We start from the raw sequence: 20451 nt of genomic DNA on the forward strand, positions 1-20451 counted from the left end.
AATAGAGCAAAATTCTGAGAATTTCCCAGAGATATTGCTAGGCTGCTCCCTTAATAAAGAATATCTCTCTCCAATTTGTGCCAATCAAGCATCTGCTGACAAGAAAAAAAATTAACTCTGTTCATTAGGTAATATATAGTAGGCAACTCAACAAAATATGCACAATTGTCTGACCTTCAACCTCCCTGCATAAACCGTGGCATTCTTCAAGGGTAGAGTCTCAATTCTCACTATACTCTTAGAATGTGGAACAGAGAGAAAATTGTAATAATATTTGAGGATGGTAGAAGAGACATTACAAAGGTCACTATAGTGGTGATAGTTTTAAAAAAATAGAATTGTTATTTTGTAATTTGGAATCCAGAACTTTCTGTTTGAAGTCAGTCAAGATAAAATCTGTTAGGCCTTCCAGCTGTAACTGGAGACATGTCAGTTGTGAACAACCAGATCCACACATGAAGAGCCTAATTAGCTGATGCCCATTTCACTGGAAACATCCCAGACTGCAGGCTGCACCCGGGCCAGACTAGATAAGGTTGAAGAGCATTCAAAGAGGGATCAAACCTTGCCCTCTTGTATGTAATGATTCCAGATTAATTCCTCATTTGACTCCTCCACCTGCCTTGGCCAATCTATATCTGACAAGACAGAGGCAATATAGGTAGGCTAGACATGAATCATGATCTAACAAGTTTTACACAGGTCATTTTCTGCTGATTATGAGTGAAAACATTTTAATTCAGCAATGGGGAAACAGCCTTTGACCAGATGGTCCTCCTAGATTTCTGAGATTCTCTTGAATGCAAGTTTTTGGATATTTGAATATATATAAAGAAGTAAAGGTTTCCCTTTCAGTTGTGTCTGACTCTAAGGCACATTTCTTGGCCAAGGGAGTCAGTCTTGTCTGAAGGTCTTTCTGTGGTCATGTGGTCAGCATGGCTATATGCCAAAGGAACATGAAACACCACTACCTTCCCAGCGAAGTGGTACTTATTAATGTACTTGCATTTGCATGCTTTCAAACTGTTGGGTGGGCAGGAATTGGAGCAAGTAACAGGAGCTCACCCTGTTGCGGGGAGCCTGGGTCTCGAACCCGGCCTGTCAGCTCTCCAGCTGACAAGCTCAGCATCTTTAACCACTGATATTTAAAGAACCCATTCTATAGATGCTACTCATGGCCAATAAACAGAGACTTTGACTTTCTCTTTACAGGAATTCCCTAACATTATTTGGCACTGCACAGGTTAAAGTGGTCTGAGAAAAATAAATAGCAGACAAGAAAAATCTATAGCATTTCACTTGTTTTAAACTCATCAGACCCACACTTCTTAAAAACAATAAATGTTGAAAAGACCTAAAATTATTTATTTTGTAGGTGAAACATTTAATCACAACACTGAACCAGACATCTGGCAAATGTATAACAAATAGGAGGCCAAACTGTGAGATTTCGCAGAGATAAAAACCTGTGAACTGAAAAAAAAAATCCAGGAACAAGTTAAATATTTAAAACTAAAAATCTCCATTGTTTAACTAAGGCATTGTGTCCATGAACAGAAAACATCTGTTTAATTTTAAGTCATTATATAGTGATAGGGATTCACTTGCTATTATGAATTATGAATTTAAGAATGTTCCCCCCCCCACGCTCAAGACATAACTTTTTTAAAAAACACAGTCAAAAATTCTATGCAATGATCATTTTCCAACTTTTCAGTCTAAAATTGCCAATCCTAGCTAAACCTAGTCAGATTCATATGGAACCAGCCTTGGAAATTTCTTTGTCCTCATTAAAAAAATACCTGTGCATCTGTTGGAATTAAAACAACAGTTTTAACTGTGTGTAAAATATTGTACCCATTTTAAAGAAATTAATTAAATTCCCATGCCTCACTCTGTACTATACGATTCACTTTTGCAATAATTAAGAGGTATTTTTATATAGGCATTTCTTCTTCTAGCAGATGTCAGAGTGAAGTCAAAGCCCTCACTTCTTAAAGTTGCTATGTTGACAAACACTGGTTTAAGAGACATTGGTGGAAAGGAATGGCTCAATGCCATTTTTTTTTAATGAATCTATCCCATAATCTCTTATGTTGACCTGCAGGCACATCAGCAAAACAGCAAGAATTGCACGTTTAGTGAAAATATAGTTGTGTTAGTGACAATTGTGTTAGTCTAGGTTGGCTAAAAATCGGAAGGATTCTGTAGCAGCTTTTTTTAACCAACCCGTTTTATTAAAAGGCTGAAGTTTTCTTGAGCCACAGCAAGAGAAGTTAAGCTCTGCCCTCTGCTGGTATGATGTTTCTATTACATACAGAACAAAATCTAAATAATAATAGTAGTAGTAGTAGTTCTGTGTTTAAAATATATTGGCCCGGAAATACACTGTTCACCAAGCATCTAGGGATGTTAACGAAAAAATGATAATAAAACTATATTAAAAAATCTCAATAGAACAGGAATCTCCTGATTTTTTTTAATTTGTAAGAATACTTTTATATGTGTTAGGTTTTTTATTTCTGAACTAAATCAAAAGGACAATTAAGAAAAATATTTTTTTAGACCAAAACAAAAGAAACTTTATTTTTATGTGTTCATTTGCTATTAATTTTTTTAAAACCCTGTATGCCATCCACTTATGACTGTTAGTTGCTTGCTAATTTTCATGCAATGAATATTTTAAACCTGTTTAAAATTAATTTATACCCAACCCACTTAAGCATCTTGAACTGGACTAAGAAAATAACTGGTAACCAATACAGCTGATTCAGAACCAGGATATGTAATGTAAGGCTTCCTTAAAGACAATTACTCTGTTAGGACGATCTTCAAGGCCCACTCCTCGAAGAGCACATTGCAGTAATCCACCATGGTGGTGTGATTCCCCCTATATTGAAAAGCCCATTTCCTGAGCATGCATGTACAGATTGTTTTAAAAGAGAAAAGCTTTAACAAAATAGGGAGTTCATGGATAGCATCTGGGAGCATAACGTATTACTATCCCAGCTGATATTGTAGAAGATGACAATGCAAGAGAGAGAGAGAGAGAGAGAGGGAGGGAGGGAGGGAGGGAGAGAGAGAGAGAGAGAGAGCGAGAGAGCTTCATTGACAAGAGTTCTTAGCTGTATAGAATGTCCCTGATTACATGAGAAGTTCTCCTACATAACCCATTCATTTTTCATTTATTAGATAATTTATGTCCTAGATAATAGCAGTTTTCTTCCGCTCACTAATTGTATTTTCTGGGCAGTTTATCAAGTTACAGTTGTCTCTACAGACAGAAAACTCTGGGGAGAGAAGATAGAGTTAGCTCCAATTGCCTGCACACAGAGATAGTGTGAAAGGGGGCTGAAGAGCTGGTGGGAGGGAAAGAAGGAATGTCCTTGAAGAACTGAAGGAAAAACCACCATCAGGACAACCGTGAGATAAATTGGCCTGAGCTCAGGCCAAGAAAGTAATGTGAGTAAACTGACAAGCTCTTACTTACTTCACATGGAGATAAAAGGACAAAGAGGAAGCATTCAAACTTTCATGTGTGTGTGTGTGTGTGTGTGTGTGTGTGTTGTGTGTGTCCCAGCATAACTCTAGAACGCCTCCAGCAATTTCAACCAAACTTGGTACACAGATGACTTAATCTCTGGAAAAAATACTGCGGCAGTAGGACAACCCTAACACCCCTCTGTGTGGGGTGGTGGGTGGGTGGGTGGGTATTCCAGCATAATTCTGGAATGTCTGGGCTGCCAAAACAAAAAGAAATGAATTATATCAATAGTGTCAAATCACAGTACGTTTTGACAGTCATAGTGTGCATTAGTGTGATAATGTTAGGATACAGCCTGTTGTGCCTTAAGATGGCATCTACTGTACAGCACAGTGGAGTTGCCATGGTAATGGCTTCACGGTACTCCATAAGGGGACTCCAGCCTAATACAGAATTAGGATAAATAAATATCTGGCAGTGCCAGGTTATCGGCTAGTTATGTTATAATAACTCTACAATAAAAGTAGTAATGTCCTACATGGTTTGCTAGCCTCATCTACGTATTTTGAAAAGCTAACAATGTTTACAGTGTTTTGGTGAAATTGATATGAGTTCTAATTTTTCTTTTTCTTTTTTTATTGAGGCTTCCCAATTTTTTTATTTCAAAACTTTGGAGGATTTTCTGGATTCAGTATGATGCAGGACATGATACTTAGAAGAAAGGAACATCTGGAGTTAAAAATCCTCTCTATTCATCAAGAGTGTTTTGGAACCAATTCTCTGAAAAGCAAATTAAAATGCCTTTTTCCTTCTTCTTTTTTTTTGGCAGACTTGATTTGCATGTGTTTCAGACTCAAGTAGGCATGCATCATCCACAATCGTTTCTAAAATTGTAGAGTTCTGTTTTTGTTTGTTTCATGAACAATACAAGAAAGCAAAGAAAGAATGACTTTGTTTCCCTCTGCAAGCCAGGGAGCCCCAAAGAGATGATGGCAGATGGACACTTTGAAAGCCAGCAAACTCTCAGCACTCTCTTAGCTAAGTCATCATTGAAGTTTCATTGTATGGCAGCTTCAAACTAGCTTATACAGACAATGCTCTACATATGAATAGGTTATGTCCTGAGAGGTTGTTCGTAAGTCTGTTTTGTTTCACAGTCCAGCTAGCATAAAAAATATGTACCTTACTAGAGCTGAGGTGGTGCAGTGGTTAGAATGCAGTACTGCAGGCTACTTCCACTGACTGCTAGCTGCAGTTCAGCACTTCAAATCTGACCGGCTCAAGGTTGACTCAGCCTTCCATCCTTCCGAGGTGGGTAAAATGAGGACCCAGATTGTTGGGGGCAATAGGCTGACTCTGTAAAACCACTTATAAAGGGCTGTAAAAGCACTATGAAGCGGTATAGAAGACTAAGTGCTATTGCTATTACTATTACAGACATGGCAACATCTCGGTAAAACCAGATGGTGCCCATAACTCCAACCTTGAAGGTCTCAGTCAGGAGGTGGGAAAGGGTTAGTTGCTGATGCACCATGCACCAGAAACTAACTTTTCCACCTTCTTCCAACTTTCAGGTTCAGGCAGGTGTGTTTGTATGGATGAACGCTTACAACTCAACAGTTCACCAGTCAAGTAATGTCTGCATAGGTTCTGAACCATAATTACCAGCTTTGCAATGGTCTCATTTCACTGAGGAGGGGACAATCTATCTTATCTTGGAATGCTTTGCCCCCCTGCTAGAATGAGGCAATCAAGGTCCAAGGTTGAAGATTCCTGCCAAGGTTAAGACCATGAAGGCCAAGGAGTCTTTGTTTGTACCAAGTGGTGATGAGACAGTTAAGGAGTATCTCGAGGTCAATTGAAATGAAAATGGAAAAGATCATTCCACTCTGTACAGGTGTGCAGAGGGCAGAAACAAACAGGAACAAAGTATAACCTTTTAGTGATTGCTTGCTTAATTCTGCACTATATACTGAGTCGTTACTTGAAACGATAATCTGATAGAGAGTTCTATGCACTAAGGGGAAAAGATACTATCCAATTTATTTTCATTCGTCTTCCAGTAGAACGGCCAGCCCTACATAACTGGGATATTTTAACATATATATAAATTAACTTACATTGGGGTGGGCAATAAGGTAATCAGACTTCTGGAGACCAAGTTGTTTAAGGCTATAAAAATCAAAAAGGGCTGTGAAGAGCGCTGGAATAATCCCTTTAAACTTGGCCTTCAAAACGGCAAATGCAGATCAGTGGTTTATAAACTGATCCACGGTAACCCAAACTTTACCTATGCAGGTGATCCTCAACTTACAACCACCGTTGGGACCAGAATTCCAGATGCTAAGCAAGGTGGCTTTAGAGTGAGTCCCACCTGATTTTATGGCCCTTTTTTCATGTCTGGTAAATGAATCACTGCAGTTAAGTGAATCTTGCCATTGTTAAGCAAATCCAGCTTTCCCCATTGACTTTGCTTGTCATAAGCCAGCTAGGAAAGTCACAAATGGCAATCACAGGACCCTGGGTTGCTGCGACCATCAAAAATACATGTGTCAAGCTCCAAGGCCTGGGCTTGCCATAGCAGGGCGGGAAAAAGTGTTAGATAAGCTCCCCGTTGGGAGAGCAAGTGCATTCAGAGAAGCGTTGTGAGAGTTGTGTTGGAGAACACGCAAACCAGCATACAGAGACACTGCAGTTTAAATATGCTTTTACTTTCATGGAAATAGAGGTATCAGAGTCCATCAAACAGTCCAAGTCATACACAGACATAGACAGTCAGTCATCAATGTCTTTCAGTTAAGGGATAATCCAAATAACATAGTCCATAATCATACAAACAGCCCGGTACTCAAAGTTTGCTAGCAGTTGCAAAACTTACAATAGCTCACGGCACTTTCTAACAGCCAGCTTCCAAAATACTCAGATCAGATTAGCCCAGCATCTAACAAACAGAGAGCTAAGAGTCATTCTGGCTCCCTCTTATGGACGATTGAGGAAAACAGCAACCAATCACATTTTACAGTATGATTTAAAGAAACAGGTATAGCATTGTTACATGATTTATATATTGCCAACCCAACCGTTACATTATATTCCTAACAAAGAGCACGGGTGATGGGGGGTTTCAGGACCACCATCACTGCGACCACCGGTGATGGGGAGTGTTGAGATGGCTGCAACAGCGACAGAGGTGGCCCAGCTGTGTGGCATGGAGGCATGGCGTGGATGGCCACTCCTAGTCACGATAGGTTCTGTGGCCTCAGCAGCAGTGGAGACAGCAGCAGGGCTCAGCTGTGATGCGTGGAGGTATGGCAGCATGAAGAATGCGACAAACAACTGTTCTGGCCCAACAATCAGCTGGGCTGGAGCTTCAGCACATGACAATCACCAGGGCAAGGCCAGCGCAGGGAAGAGGCTTGACTTGCCTACTTAGGGGCACTGGATGCTCCCAGTACTGACTTTGCATCTAACAGACTTGCTAGCAGACTTTACTGATGGCTGTTTTGCTGCTGATGACCTCACTGCATGCCAGAATCTGGCTGAATAAGCCCAGTTTGCTTCCTCATGTGTGTGGCATTTTCCTACTGTGTCAGTCCAGAGCTTGGACTCTTGAGAACATATCAGTTGCCAAGCAACCAGATTTTGGTTTTGGGATATGCTGCAATAGTCATAAGTACAAGAACCGATCATAAGTCACTTTTTTCAGTGCCATCATAACTTTGGACAGTCATTAAATAAATAGTCACAAGTTGAGGACTACCTATACATGATGGAATCAAAACTGCCTTGACTGAGCGGGAAAGAGATCTTGCAGATACGGTGAATTCCAGAAATAGGGACCTACTCTACCAAAGATAAATTCCATCCTTGAGATCATTAGGAAGGGAACTGAAAACAGAACTATTCACAGACTATTGCCCTTCTGCAAATCTGTGGGGAGGCAACATTAGGGACTGTCTCCTTCTGTTCACTGCACTTGAAGAGACAAATCATAGATCTGGAAAATTTGCAAAAAGGGAACCACAAAATGAGTATAGGCTTTTTCTACAAATACATTTACAATGAAGAGGGGAAAGGGACACACAAGAGAGCAGGCTAAAACTAGACATAGCATAGATATAGTGATGTACATAATGGTTTTTTGCTTCCCAGATTGAAGCTCAAAGATCCCTGGAAGCCAAATGTAAGGAAATGCCAGTTCAACTGAAATATTGTTGCTGCTGCGGTGGTACAGTGATTAGAGTGCAGTACTGCAGGCTACTTCTGCTGCCTGTCGGCTGCCTGCAATTTGGTAGATCAAATTTCACAAGGCTCAAGGTTAACTCAGCCTTCCATCCTTCTGAGGTGGGCAGGGGTGGGTTCCAGCTTCCACTTCCGGTTCGCTCAGGGACGCGCTTCGGGTGCATGCACGCTTTGGGTGTGTGCATGCGCAGTAGTAAAAAAAGAACTTATGCGCATAAGCAGAAAACAAGATGGCGGCACCTACAGTGGTGCCAATAGAACCAGTTCAGGGGCGTGGCAGGCCAAGTTACTACCTACTTGGCCGAACCGGTCCGAACTGTTAGGAACCCGCCTCTGGAGGTGGGTAAAATGAGGACCCAGATTATTGGGAGCAATATGCTGACTCTGTAAACTGCTTAGAGAGGGCTGTAAAAGCACTGTGAAGGGGTAATAACTCAATAGTGCTATTGCTATTGTGTTCCCAATATGCCTTTGGTCCCCATTCTGGCTGGGGACTTCTAGGAATGAAAATCCATCTTACAGTTGCCACTTCTGAAAAACACTTGCTTAAATACCGGTAGCTGAGAAGCAGCAATAGGTGCATATTACCGCTCTCCCAAACAGGCTTGGGAGCTTCCCAAATTCATCCAGACTGTTTTCTTGAAAAACTGGACTAGATCTCTGGCTTGATCCAGCTGGTTTCTTCTGATACATTCTACGATGCTTCATTTAGCAATCTTAGCTGTGTCACCTCAGATATTCCTTCTGGTTCTTCCTGACGGTTAATACTGGATAATTACTCTTACTCACTTTTGAACTGCAGCATTGCATATATCGAAACATATTGCTGGAAAGTTTTTCTTATTGGTAATTTTGAGGTGATCCTGGTATCCTTGGCTGAAAGGTTCCACCGGGTGGAGTTCCAGAGTGGCCATTCATGCCTTTGCCTCGAAGTCCTGGTGCTTGTGTCACTGCTATGTGGGGGGGAGGTGTGGGTCCACCCCCTCGTCCTTTGCAGGGAGGGGAAAGGTTTCCATTGGACACACCAGATCTTTCTTCCTGCTCTTGAGGTGATTTCTTCTTAGACTCCTTCTCTGCTTTGTTTTTATCTGAAATGGTGTGGGGAAGAGAATTGCTGGTTTTTAAAACCCAGAATACGAATGTGAATTCCTAACTAAAGCCCTTCCTAAATTCTCTTGTGGTTTCTTGCAGCATAAGTTAATGAGGACCAGAATCCACCACCAGCTTAAACCACAGGTGCAGAATCTGTTTTGTCCTTTTAGTGTCACATCATAGACACTTTAATGTCAGAACAAAAAGTAAATATAATTAAAATGAAATTAATTAAATATATTAAACACAATTGCCCACTTCATGTGTACTGCATAAATTTGTGCCCCTTACTTAACAATATATTTTATACAAACACACACACACACACAAACACACACACACACACACCTATACCTATACCTATACTACTTGGCCACCACAGGTGCTCCCAAGACAAGTCATCTTGAACTGGCCACACCAACCCTGGCCATGCCCACCCCAGCCCCCCGGTGGCCAAACACAACCCTGATGCAGCCTTCAATGAAATCGAGTTTGACACTCCTGGTCTAGAATGATGCTGCTACCCTTACAGGTTGGCTTCTGGAGTTTCTGCTTTGGGGCAAGATGGACCAATGGGAAATAATGATAAGGAAGGAATCATTCCACAGAAAACTACTCAGAATAAGGGCAGGAACAGATTCCAAAGTGTTCCTCACCTTGGGCTCCCTTGGGATTGTTCTGAGTCTCAACAGAGACTTCTTCATTGTCCTGTGGTTGCTGAGCTTTTTGCTTGTTCCTCCTTTTGTTTTCTTCTGCTTGCTGGGAAAGAAGAATAAAAAGGAAGATCTCACAGTTAAATCACAGATAGAATCTCTGTCTAGCGAGCAAAAAGAAAATCAGCCCCGTGTCTTCGACCTTCTTACATTTTGCAATTTCTTCTTGAGCTCCAAATTCATAGCCTGATATCCTTTCGATGTAGCATTGAGATAGTAGATGCTCAGCCTAAAGTGGGGAAAGCATATATTTTATGACAGTCAATGACGATGACAATGACACTGGTATAACAACTGTCTTCAAGTTGAAAAGATAAAGTTTAATTACTTACAAAAGGAAGGGAGAGAATAAACATTCTGACAGGAGAAAAAAAGTTGTACATACACCATCAGAAGAATGAAAGGTAGGATCACACCAGGGTTGGAGACCAGACTGAAAACCTTCTGAAACCAGGAAGGGAAATCATGCTCCAGAGTTTCTCCGATGACTTCAAACATTCTGGTTTTCTCACTATTAACAGAAATAATACAGAGAGATGTAAATAAAAACCAGATGAAGACTGTTTCAAATTAATACCAAATAAAAAGAAATGGCATTTATAATAATAGCAATAGCACTTAGACTTATATACCGCTTTACGGTGCTTTACAGCCCTCTCTAAGCAGTTTACAGAGTCAGCCTATTGCCCCCAACAATCTGGGTACTCATTTTACCCACCTCGAAGGATGGAAGGCTGAGTCAAATTTGAGCCTGGGGAGATTCGAACTGCAAAATTGCAGGCAGCCAGCAGGCAGCAGAACTAGCCTGCAGTACTGCACTCTAACCACTGTGCCACCCGGGGCTCAAAAATATTATTACATCATTCTGGATAGTTGTTGGATACTAGTGTGTTAAGGAAGAATCCTGTCATGGAGACTTTCTTCTAACATAGGAATTTGTTGAAAGGGGATAACCATTTTAGCACAAATTTGGCAAGAAAAACAGCATTTTAGCTGTTACTGGTTTGTATGAATCTTAGATTACATATTTCAAAGAAATTTGTGGAAACTGTAGTCTTTGTTTGAAAGAGTTCCAGTTATGAACAACCCATAATTTTAGGAAGCAAACTATTCATTATTTAATAGTTGTTGTGGTCAAAATAATTGCTCCATATAGGTCTGTAATGGAGAACCTATGGCACGCATGTCAAAAGTGGTACACAGAGTCATATCACTTGGCACATGCGGCGTCGCCCGTTCTTCTTCCAGGTTTCTGGCACACAGGCGCTCATGACAATCAGCTGGCCTTCGTGCATGTGGTAATGCTGGAAACAGGAAGAGCAGATCTTCTGTTTTCTGGCATGTGCATGTGCGCTGGGCAGCTGATTGTCGGGCATGCATGCGTGCCAGTAACCAGAAGAATAGCTGACTGATGTACATGCGCGCGCCGGAAACCAGAAGTTCATTTTCTGGCACACACATGCCCCCTGGGCAGCTCCTCTTCCAGGTTGTGTCCCAGACTAGCGCATGCGTGCATGCACTCCCTTTTTGGCACTCAGTGCGGAAAAGATTCGCCATCACTGATATAGGTGAAAAGTGGGACAGTATAGTGGTTAGAATGCAGTATTGCAGGCAAATTCTGCCCACAGCCTGAAGTTTGATCCTGACAAGGCTCAAAGTTGACAGCCTCCCAGCCTTCCAAGGTGAGTAAAAGGAAGACCCACACTATTGGGAGCAATATGCTGACACTCAGGAAGTACTATAAAGCACTATGAAGCAGTATATGTGCTACTGCTGTTATTTTCAGTTTGGATTTCTCTCTATTCATCTATTTATCACTGTCTCCTAGGGCTAGGAAACAGGCAGTGGCAAATCACTTCTAAAATCTTGCTAAAGAAAGCCCTTTAGGGGTTTAGCCAGACAATTTCCAGGAATCAACACTGACTCAAAGATGTGTGCCCATAAACACACTTTCCCACACATGACTATGAAAAGTGCATGGAACATTTCTGCAGATCACCAGTGATACCAGAGGTCAGAAGAGTACTACAAATTCTTACAGCTAGGAGCACCTAGCCTTCAAACATTGTCAAAATCCTTACATAGACTTTTTAAAGAAGTTCATTTTTCTAAAGGCAGGGAACTCTAACTCTGTGACACCGAACAACGATATCAACATTTCTTTTCTCCTGTCAATTTTAAGATAGATACTATAATCTTTTTTCTCAAGTTAAATCTTTTCTATGTCTTCTAAAACTGAGGAAAAAGCTTATGAGTCTGTATTGTGTAATCACATATTACACTGAAAATTGTACATAAGAAAAAGCCACAATGATCTCTGGGGTCAGCTTGACAAATCTTTCCCCTCTTGTAATGATTTTTATTTTCTGTAGCTTGTTAAAACCAATTATACAAAGTATTATTAATAATATTTCTTAAAAGGCTATACTAGCAAGTTAACAAATACTTGGAGCCTGAATACAACTGGTGTGTAACCGAAACTAGTGGTGGGATTCAAATAATTTAACAACCAGTTGTCTGCCCTAATGACCAGCTCTATAGGCGTGGCTTGTGATTGGGTGGCGTGACCAACTCAATGTCACATCCAGGGTGCTTTGCCTTAGCTGTAACAATGTAATAAGGGTTAACTGGAGAGGCAGTTTCTGTAAGCAGGGCAATAAAGATTAGGTTAGAAACAATACGAGAATGTTTCCTTACAGGATTAGCCCTGTAAAGTGGGAAAAAACAAAATGAGATTTCTTCCACAACCCTTCTCCAAACTTAACAACTGGTATTCCCGAATAGGTGTGAACTGGCTGAATCCCACCACTGACCAAGACTCTTTTAAAGTGTTTGGAAATCCTTCAATTGCCCTTATGATCAACAACCAGAAACCCTCCACTTTTTAAAACTAGTTGTAATTTTAAGAAAATTATATGTGCTCCCATAAAAACTATGAAACATAGACATAGATACAAAGACCCTGAAGCCAAATCTAGCAAAATATCCTAACTATAATATGCTCTCTACTACCTCTGATTTTTGTTTGTTGGCTTGTAGGTGTCCTTTCCAACAAATAGATGGATTTTATATTGTAAGCATGATATCCCCTTGAGGCTGGTAAGCATCAAGAGAAATTTTGCTGAGCATGTAGGTACCCATATATTTTCTGTTGAAAATCAAAGGTAACATGGTAACTCAGACATGTAGGTTACAAACTTCAATGCATTTTACTCCTGGATTCTAATAATGTAATAAGAACTATTCATCTTGTAGGAATCTACCCAATATTATTAGTTATCTATTGATTGGTCCCATATCAGTTAATGAAGAAAAGGATACTTGAAGCAATAGACCTGAATGGACCACAGTCAAATGATGGTGGGATGGATACAATGGTATAGACAACGGGTAGAGTAGAGAGGAATAGAATGAACAAGAGCATCGCCATGTAGAAGTTGTTGGATCTTGAAGCTTTGAAGACTCTTTCATGGGGAACATTGCAGCACATCACAGCCCAACACTGAAGGTACATAGACGTATGGAGGCGGAGAACATTGATAGCAGGAAGACATGGTGCATAAAAAGAACCCATCCTAGAAACAACAATAAGGGCAACAATAAGGGTGACCAGATTACATACTGGTCACAAATGAGCTTTTGTGACCTTTCACCCCTTTCTCTGCTTACTGACTTGCTTACAAAACTTACAAGTGTGAGTCTTTCTTTTTTCTGGATCACATGTACTTGATCCACCAGAGTGGGGAAACAGAGAATGCTACACGTCTCATCTCCTAAGAAGGTATATCTAAGACGACCAAGAAGAAGGGCCTTTTCTGTGGTGGCTCTCTCCCTATGGAACATCATCTCTACAGAGAAAAGATTGACACCCTCCCCCACACACACACACACAATTCGGACACTCTATTGCAAAGCCCTGAATATCTGGTTCTGCCAACAGACCTGGCGAACCCAGAGTGGGATGGATCAAGTGGCTTATTTGATTGACTGATTGTTGCTTCCAGGGGAGGGGATTAGTGCTTTTTATTGTTTTTTTTTAATACTGAGTGTTTTTTTAAAAAAATCTTTGTAAGCTGAAAATGAGTTAGGGATCCATATAAATTTTCTCAATAAAAAATTAAAAAATAATCTTTAAAAAAATAAAAAAATAAAAAATAGTCTACTAATCTACATTATTTTATTTGCCCTGGGATTCTTTTCACAGATGCTGTTTCCAATGTTGTGATATAAGGTGATTGATTAATACACTCTATACTTATTATCTCACATGCAAGATCATGTTTTTATTCTAAGTTCAGTTGACTTAGATGAAGTCCTTTTATTATTGTCTAAGATATTTTAGATTTTGTGATTGAAATAAATGAATGGAAGGTTCAAGCAAATAAATAAAAACTGTGTTGACGAAACTGGCCATGCCAGCTTTTTGTTAAACAATGACATTTTTAAATTGCTTTCACACACCACTATCCATTCCTGCACATGGAGATTTCCAAGGATCGTAGCAATCAATAGTGTGGACAAATTAATAGGAGTTGTTCATTTTCAGAAGGGGTAAAGACCTGAAGCTTAATTTCAAAATATCTTGGAATTGTTTGTCTTGGCAACCCACTAAATCGGGAGAAAAAGAATAGGGGAGGAAAATAAAGGAAAGGAAGATAAGATGAAGAAGAGGGAAGAGAGGGAAGTTAAAAAAAAACTGGCCAAAGAAAATAAGAAAAAGAATTCATGGGCCACAATCACTTCCAGCTCTGACTGGTCTACTTGAAGCTTCTGCATAGGAGAAGAAAATTAAAATAAAAACCTAGGGTTTCAATGCATGACTGCCATCTGGACCACCAATCATAGCCTTTGAGAATAGCCGGCTCCTCTCTCATTAAGTACCATTATGTAACACCTGACTGAAATTAGAAATGAATATGGTCTCTGATAAAAATAGAAAGGTGTAACAAGAGCAATACACTCCACTTTTATTTATGGCAGCTAATACAGAGAACCAGCAATGTTCCTTGAGAAGGCATATATTTCAGTCAATCGCTACAGGTAGCACATTGATATTTGTAACATGGTTAAATTAAACAAAGTGGTGTTTGCTCCTTTTCTCTCCTGTGTCATGTGGTAATAAAATTGTGCAAAGTAGACTGAGATCTGACAGAGCTGAAATACCATTCCTCCACAAAAGATGTGATGGTGAGGAAGGACACTAGACATTCGATTTTGACATAATTTTTGAGGGGGTCCTTGGTGCTCTCAACTTGATTTATCTGACCTTGGCCCTGATGATGTTACTTAGTTTGGTACAGTGGTGTGATTCAATTTTTTTACTATCGGTTCTGTGGGCATGACTTGGTGGCTGTGGCATGGCTTGGTGGTTGTGGTAGGGGAAGGATACTATAAAATCTCCATTCCCTCCCCACTCCAGGGGAAGGATACTGCAAAATTCCCATTCCCTCCCCATCAGAAGGGACTTGGGAGGCAGAGAATAGATGGGGCGGGGCCAGCCAGAGATGTTATTTACCGGTTCTCCAAACTACTCAAAATTTCCGCTACTGGTTTGCCAGAACTGGTCAGAACCTGCTGAATACCATCTTTAGTTTGGTAATGAAACATGTGCAAGGAAACAACCAATCTCAGATATCACAAAGCACCCCGCATTTCAATCCTGAGCTACAAATATCTTCCTGTATGACTAATTTTTTACTAGACATTTAGTAAAATTCAAGAAAATAATCACCTTGTTTCAATAGTTAATGCCTAATTTTGGAAAACAGATATAAAATTTCTTGTCATGAATATGTAGCCTCATAAATCATAAGCTTGATGTCAGAATATTGGGGTCCCTTATGTTGAGCGCTAAAAAGACAATAATATACCTCACTACTTCTTTCTAAATGCATTGTCTGAACAGCATATAGGTGAAGTGTCTCAATGGATTCACAACAGCATCAATGCTCATTACAATTTAAGAAGGTCTGTGCCGAATTGGTCTAGAAGTGATTGATGGGATTGCTAATTCTGGCTGACCTATTACAATATTAGTATATAATTGTTCAGTTGCTCAGGGAATTTAGCAGTTCACCATCCAGCTTCTCTGGAGGATGTGAACATTCTGAGTTTAAGTGAGGTTAAAGCAAGCCAAGGCAGCCCAAGTCCTAAGGCACATACTGCCCTTAGTTTAACTTCGTAGAGGATGGTTTTGGACGACCTTTGGATGTGAGCAATTCAGACCTCTAACAAGACTGGCTAATGTCAGAGGATGTCAGAATGTGAGAAAAAGGGGCGGCCATAAAAATGAAAAGGTCAGGAAAAAAGGTAATTGCATTTATAGGTAGTCCTAAACTTACAACCATTCATTTAGTAACTGTTCAAAGTTACAAGCGCCTTGTAAAAAGTGACATATGACATTTTTCAAACATACGACCACTACAGCATCTCTGTGGTCATGTGATCCAAATTCGGACACTTGTATTTATGATGGTTGCTGTGTCCTGGGCTCAAGTGATCACCTTTTGCCATCTCCTGACAAGCAAAGTCAATGCGGAAGCCAGTTCACTTAACAACCATGTTATTAAGAACTGCAGTGATTCACTTAACAACTGAAGCAAGAAAAGTTGTAAAAGGGAGTTGTAAAATGGAGCAAAAAATGGAGCAGCATCACCCGTTCATCTTCCGGGTTTCTGGCACGCATGCGGGCATGACGATCAGCTGTTTTTTCACCTGCTGGTCTTCCATTTTCCACCATCCAGCTGATCGTCACATGTGCATGCACATCAGTAACCAGAAGTCAAGCTGTGCAGTGCTCATGCACATTCTAGGAACCAGACATTCATTTCCTGAGACCGCATGCCCATTAGGCAGCTTCTCTTCCTGGGTGCATCCCTGACACGCACGTGTCCTTCCTTTTCAGCCCTCCGTGGTGAAAAGGTTTCGTCATCACTGACCTATAATATATTTGCTGCTTGTTTTAGACCTGCTTATCAATAGCATGTAGCATGCCCACAATAAATCAGGCTAGAAAAAGATTACTACTCAGTCCTATGAAAGCTCTCCTGGGTAAGTCTACTTGCCAGGAAGGAGAGTGGGGATGAAAATCCAAGCTCAGTTTACTTTCTTATGTCTTTTGCCAATATTTACACAACTTGGTGAGTGACATCCTTCAGAGGAGATGGTCCACTTTCCTTTGAGGTTCTCCCTGAACTAACAGAGTCTACTAATGTTCTAGTGAAGTCTGTCTTGACAAAAGAGACTTTGTGTTATAGCCCAAACCTTTCCCTGTGTAAAGGAGCAAAGGGGGAGATCTGCCAATAGGAGAAAATATTTGTAGCTCAAAATTGAACTGTAGGGTCCTTGGAGCTCTTTGGATTTGGTGGTTCATTTGCAGACATTTCATGACCCAAATAGGGCACGTCACCAGTGCTAGAAGAGAGTTCTGTTTGCTCTCTTTTTATATAGTAGCGCAGTGGCGGCTAATGTTTTCGGCACTGAGTGCCGAAACTGGAACTTGTGTGAGCATGCACCAGAGCACCAGAACCCAGAAGAGAGCAGCTGACTGGTGCGCATGCACATGGCAGCCAGCTGCTCTTCCAGATTCCAACATGCGTATGCGCACCGGACAGCTGGTCTTCGAAGATGAGCATGCCAGAACACAGAAGAGAGCAGCTGGCCAATGTGTATATGCACAGGAACAGCTGCCTGGTACACATGAAGAGCAGCTGGCAATGCCGCTCATGCCCACAAAGACGGCTCTGCGTGCCACCTCTGGCATGCATGCCATAGATTCGCCATCACGGCACTAGTGACTTGCCCTTTAAGTGTGTGTGCGGACAGAGTGTTCTGGAGATTCTTGATATATACTCCTTGATAAACAGCAGCCTTATCAAGGAACCACCAAGAACATTCCTAGCCACAGTGACAGAACAAGCCACTTGTCCTAATAAGAGAGCAAATCCCACTTTCTTCTAGCACTGATGATGTTATCTGGTTTGGTAATGAAGTGTCTGGGGGGGAAAAACCAACCAAACTCAGAGAGAACCAGGGACCCAACAGAGTAGACTGTTCTTCCTAATTTTCATTTCCATTCTACTGAAACAAATGGAAAAGAATCGTGTTGGTGAAATGACTGTAAAATCTAGAGCAAAGGATGGGTAGAGTAACCACAACCAGACCCTGACAATCTGGAAGCATTAGGGAAACATCAGAGTTCTTGTCACCCAGCAGGCCTCAAAACTCTGGTCATTGGGCTCCTTCCCATGGTGGTTGCTATGGTGGGCTTTGAAGTCTGGGAATCATCTTGAAAAATGATGCAATTATACCACATCATTGTATCTACTGAGTTCCTAAGGTTTTACCCTCAAGGGCCGAGCAAATGTCAGCAACAGCACTGGTTATAAACTATTTATTAATCATTGCCATGAACATTGCCAGTCACATTCATAAGGCAATGGAAGCACAGAAAAGTAAATCACAGAAGGAAGAAACTCCATTTCTAGAGAAATGCTGTGACCTCTGTGTCAATTCTTTGGAACAAAATTAATGTTCCATTTTCTAACTTCAAGTGGTTAATGAATGAAAACAGTGGTATTAAATTACTTGGAAGGAGAAATGGCTTTTGTTTGAAAGATGCCAACCAATATCTTTCTAACTTCAGAGGCAGAACCAGATCTTGTGCCCTGTTCATACTAAGTTACTTCATCACACCCAGCAGGGAATTTCAGATCCCACAAAAGTCAAATTGGCACCATGAAATGGAGACTCCAAAGCCAGATTACAATTGTGATTGCGTGCCCATATCTAGAGACTGAACAAACAATTCACTCTCGTGTTACAATCCTATTCCCATGTTGTATTCTCTACAACAGGGGTCTCCAACCTTGGCAACTTTAAGGCTTGTGGACTTCAACTCCCAGAATTTCTCAGCCAGAAATTCTGGGAGTTGAAGTCCACAAGTGTTAAAGTTGCCAAGGTTGGAGACCCCTGCTTTACAAAATCTTTTTGGGGGATCTTTTGCATTTCCCAAGTTGCACTAACCAGATCATGCCTTGATTGAAGATTAGACCAAGCACATTTCCACTAATGTCAAATTCTGAATACGAAGGCTAAGAAGAAAGAACAGAAAATTTTCTTAGATTTGTACAGTAACACCATTTAGGATGATGTGAAAAGCAAAATTATTCCACCACAGTTGTTTCGCATTAGGGTTTCCTGGTGCCAACACATATTGTTGAAAAATAGTTTGTCCCCCGAAGGTAGACATTTTAAAGCCGGATTTTGCATTATGTTGATAGAACTGTTTAAGTACACAGACTTCTTTAAGGTTCTAGTTTTAAAAAACTAGAAACACGCTATAAATATATTATTTATAGTTTATAGAGAGGCTGTCAAATAAGTCAATCAAATATTACAATTTCAAAACAGTCTTCACCAGGATTGCTTGAAGGATTTGAAGCCGGGGGGAGGGAGGCAAATGGCAGCCATAATAGTACAATGGACGCTGTCTTTGTGGGCATGTTAGTGTTTCAATAGCGCTGTTGTGGCCCTTATCTTTATGATATTTTTGGACACCTCTATTATTAAATGATGTGGATAAAAAGGTGGGGACATTCCCCCCCTCCATATCTACCATGCAACAATGTACAAAATTGAACGCCGATGCATCTCTCCTCAGTGCATTGTTTTTTTCCTGAATTTCTCTAAAAACTAGTAATGGCTTCCCTTTTAACCCGCTTTAAGATCAATCCATATGGGATGCGGTGGCTCAGTGGCTAAGACGCTGAGCTTGTCAATCAGAAGGTTGGCAGTTCAGCGGTTTGAATCCCTAGCGCCATGTAATGGAGTGAACTGCCTTACTTGTCCCAACCTAGACGTTCAAAAGCATGTAAAAATGCAAGTAGAAAAATAGGAACCACCTTTGGTGAGAAGCAATGGTGAAATTCAGATATTTTTACTACCAGTTCTGTGAGCATGGCTTGATGGGCATGGCAGGGGAAAGATACTGCAAAATCCCCATTCCCTCCCCACTCCAGGGCCAGCCAGAGATGGTATTTGCCAGTTCTCTGAATTACTAAAAATTTCCACTACCAATTCTCCAGAACCTGTCAGAACCTGCTGAATTTCACCCCTGGTGGGAAGGTAAGAGATTTCCATGCGCCTTTGGAGTTTAGTGATGCCGGTCACATGACCACGGAGACTTCTTTGGACAGCGCTGGCTCTTCAGCTTTGAAACGGAGATGAGCACCGCCCCCTGGAGTCAGGAATGACTAGCACATATGTGCGAGGGGCACCTTTACCTTTTAAGATCAATCCATAAGACTTATTATATTCAATCCAGAAATGAACTGGATCAATCCAGAACCCATTTAGCATTTCAGGTTTTATTAAAAATGGGTTTGAATAAGAAAAACATGTAAATAATCCTGACTAGTTATCACAATTTTCTAGAAGAGGCTTCTTTATCTTTCACAAATCCCTGATGAATAAAAAATAAATAGAAAGAAATAATGGGTAAAGCTCCATGTTAGAAACCAGGAGATGGTGACATCTAGTCCTACCTTAGACATGAAAGTTGCTGGGTAACTTTGTAACAGTCACCTGTATTACCTCACCTCACCTCACAGCTTTGTTGCTGTGGGGAAAGTAGGAGGAGGAAGGGATATTAAGACATATTTTCTACCCCAAGTTATTTATAAAAATAATAAAGGCAGGATAAATGTTTTTTTTTAAAAATCCACAAATGGAGTTTTTTGTCAGCCTACAATTGAAGTGTTGGAGATATAAAAATCCTTCCACCTGCTATATCTTCTTGTCACCCAGATTTTAAAAACACAGAATCCAAACAAAAATATTCTTTGTTTCTCAACTTTGGCAAGTTTAAAATGTATGGACTTTAACTTCCAGAATTCTGCATTCTGATTGACGAATTTTGGG

At 40.6% G+C, this 20451-nt stretch overlaps 1 protein-coding gene across 1 annotated transcript in view; it reads right to left on the bottom strand.

Annotated features, from left to right (window-relative positions):
* Window positions 1-8566: 8566 nt before the first annotated feature.
* The window catches only part of TMC1 (transmembrane channel like 1), a 78771-nt gene continuing 66886 nt past the window's right edge, over window positions 8567-20451 (bottom strand). Inside the window, exons 16-21 of the mRNA XM_087717003.1 lie at window positions 18556-18623; window positions 12867-13106; window positions 9917-10042; window positions 9682-9760; window positions 9475-9577; window positions 8567-8814 (exon numbers count right to left, since the gene is read on the bottom strand). Of these exons, the coding sequence (XP_087573129.1) occupies window positions 8567-8814; window positions 9475-9577; window positions 9682-9760; window positions 9917-10042; window positions 12867-13106; window positions 18556-18623 (864 nt within the window). The remainder of the gene's footprint in view (window positions 8815-9474; window positions 9578-9681; window positions 9761-9916; window positions 10043-12866; window positions 13107-18555; window positions 18624-20451) is intronic.

This window comes from Thamnophis sirtalis, unplaced genomic scaffold, assembly GCF_051295495.1.
Source record: "Thamnophis sirtalis isolate CommonGarterSnake01/CBP01778 unplaced genomic scaffold, rThaSir2_p1.2 scaffold_5, whole genome shotgun sequence".
NCBI classification, from domain to species: domain Eukaryota; kingdom Metazoa; phylum Chordata; class Lepidosauria; order Squamata; family Natricidae; genus Thamnophis; species Thamnophis sirtalis.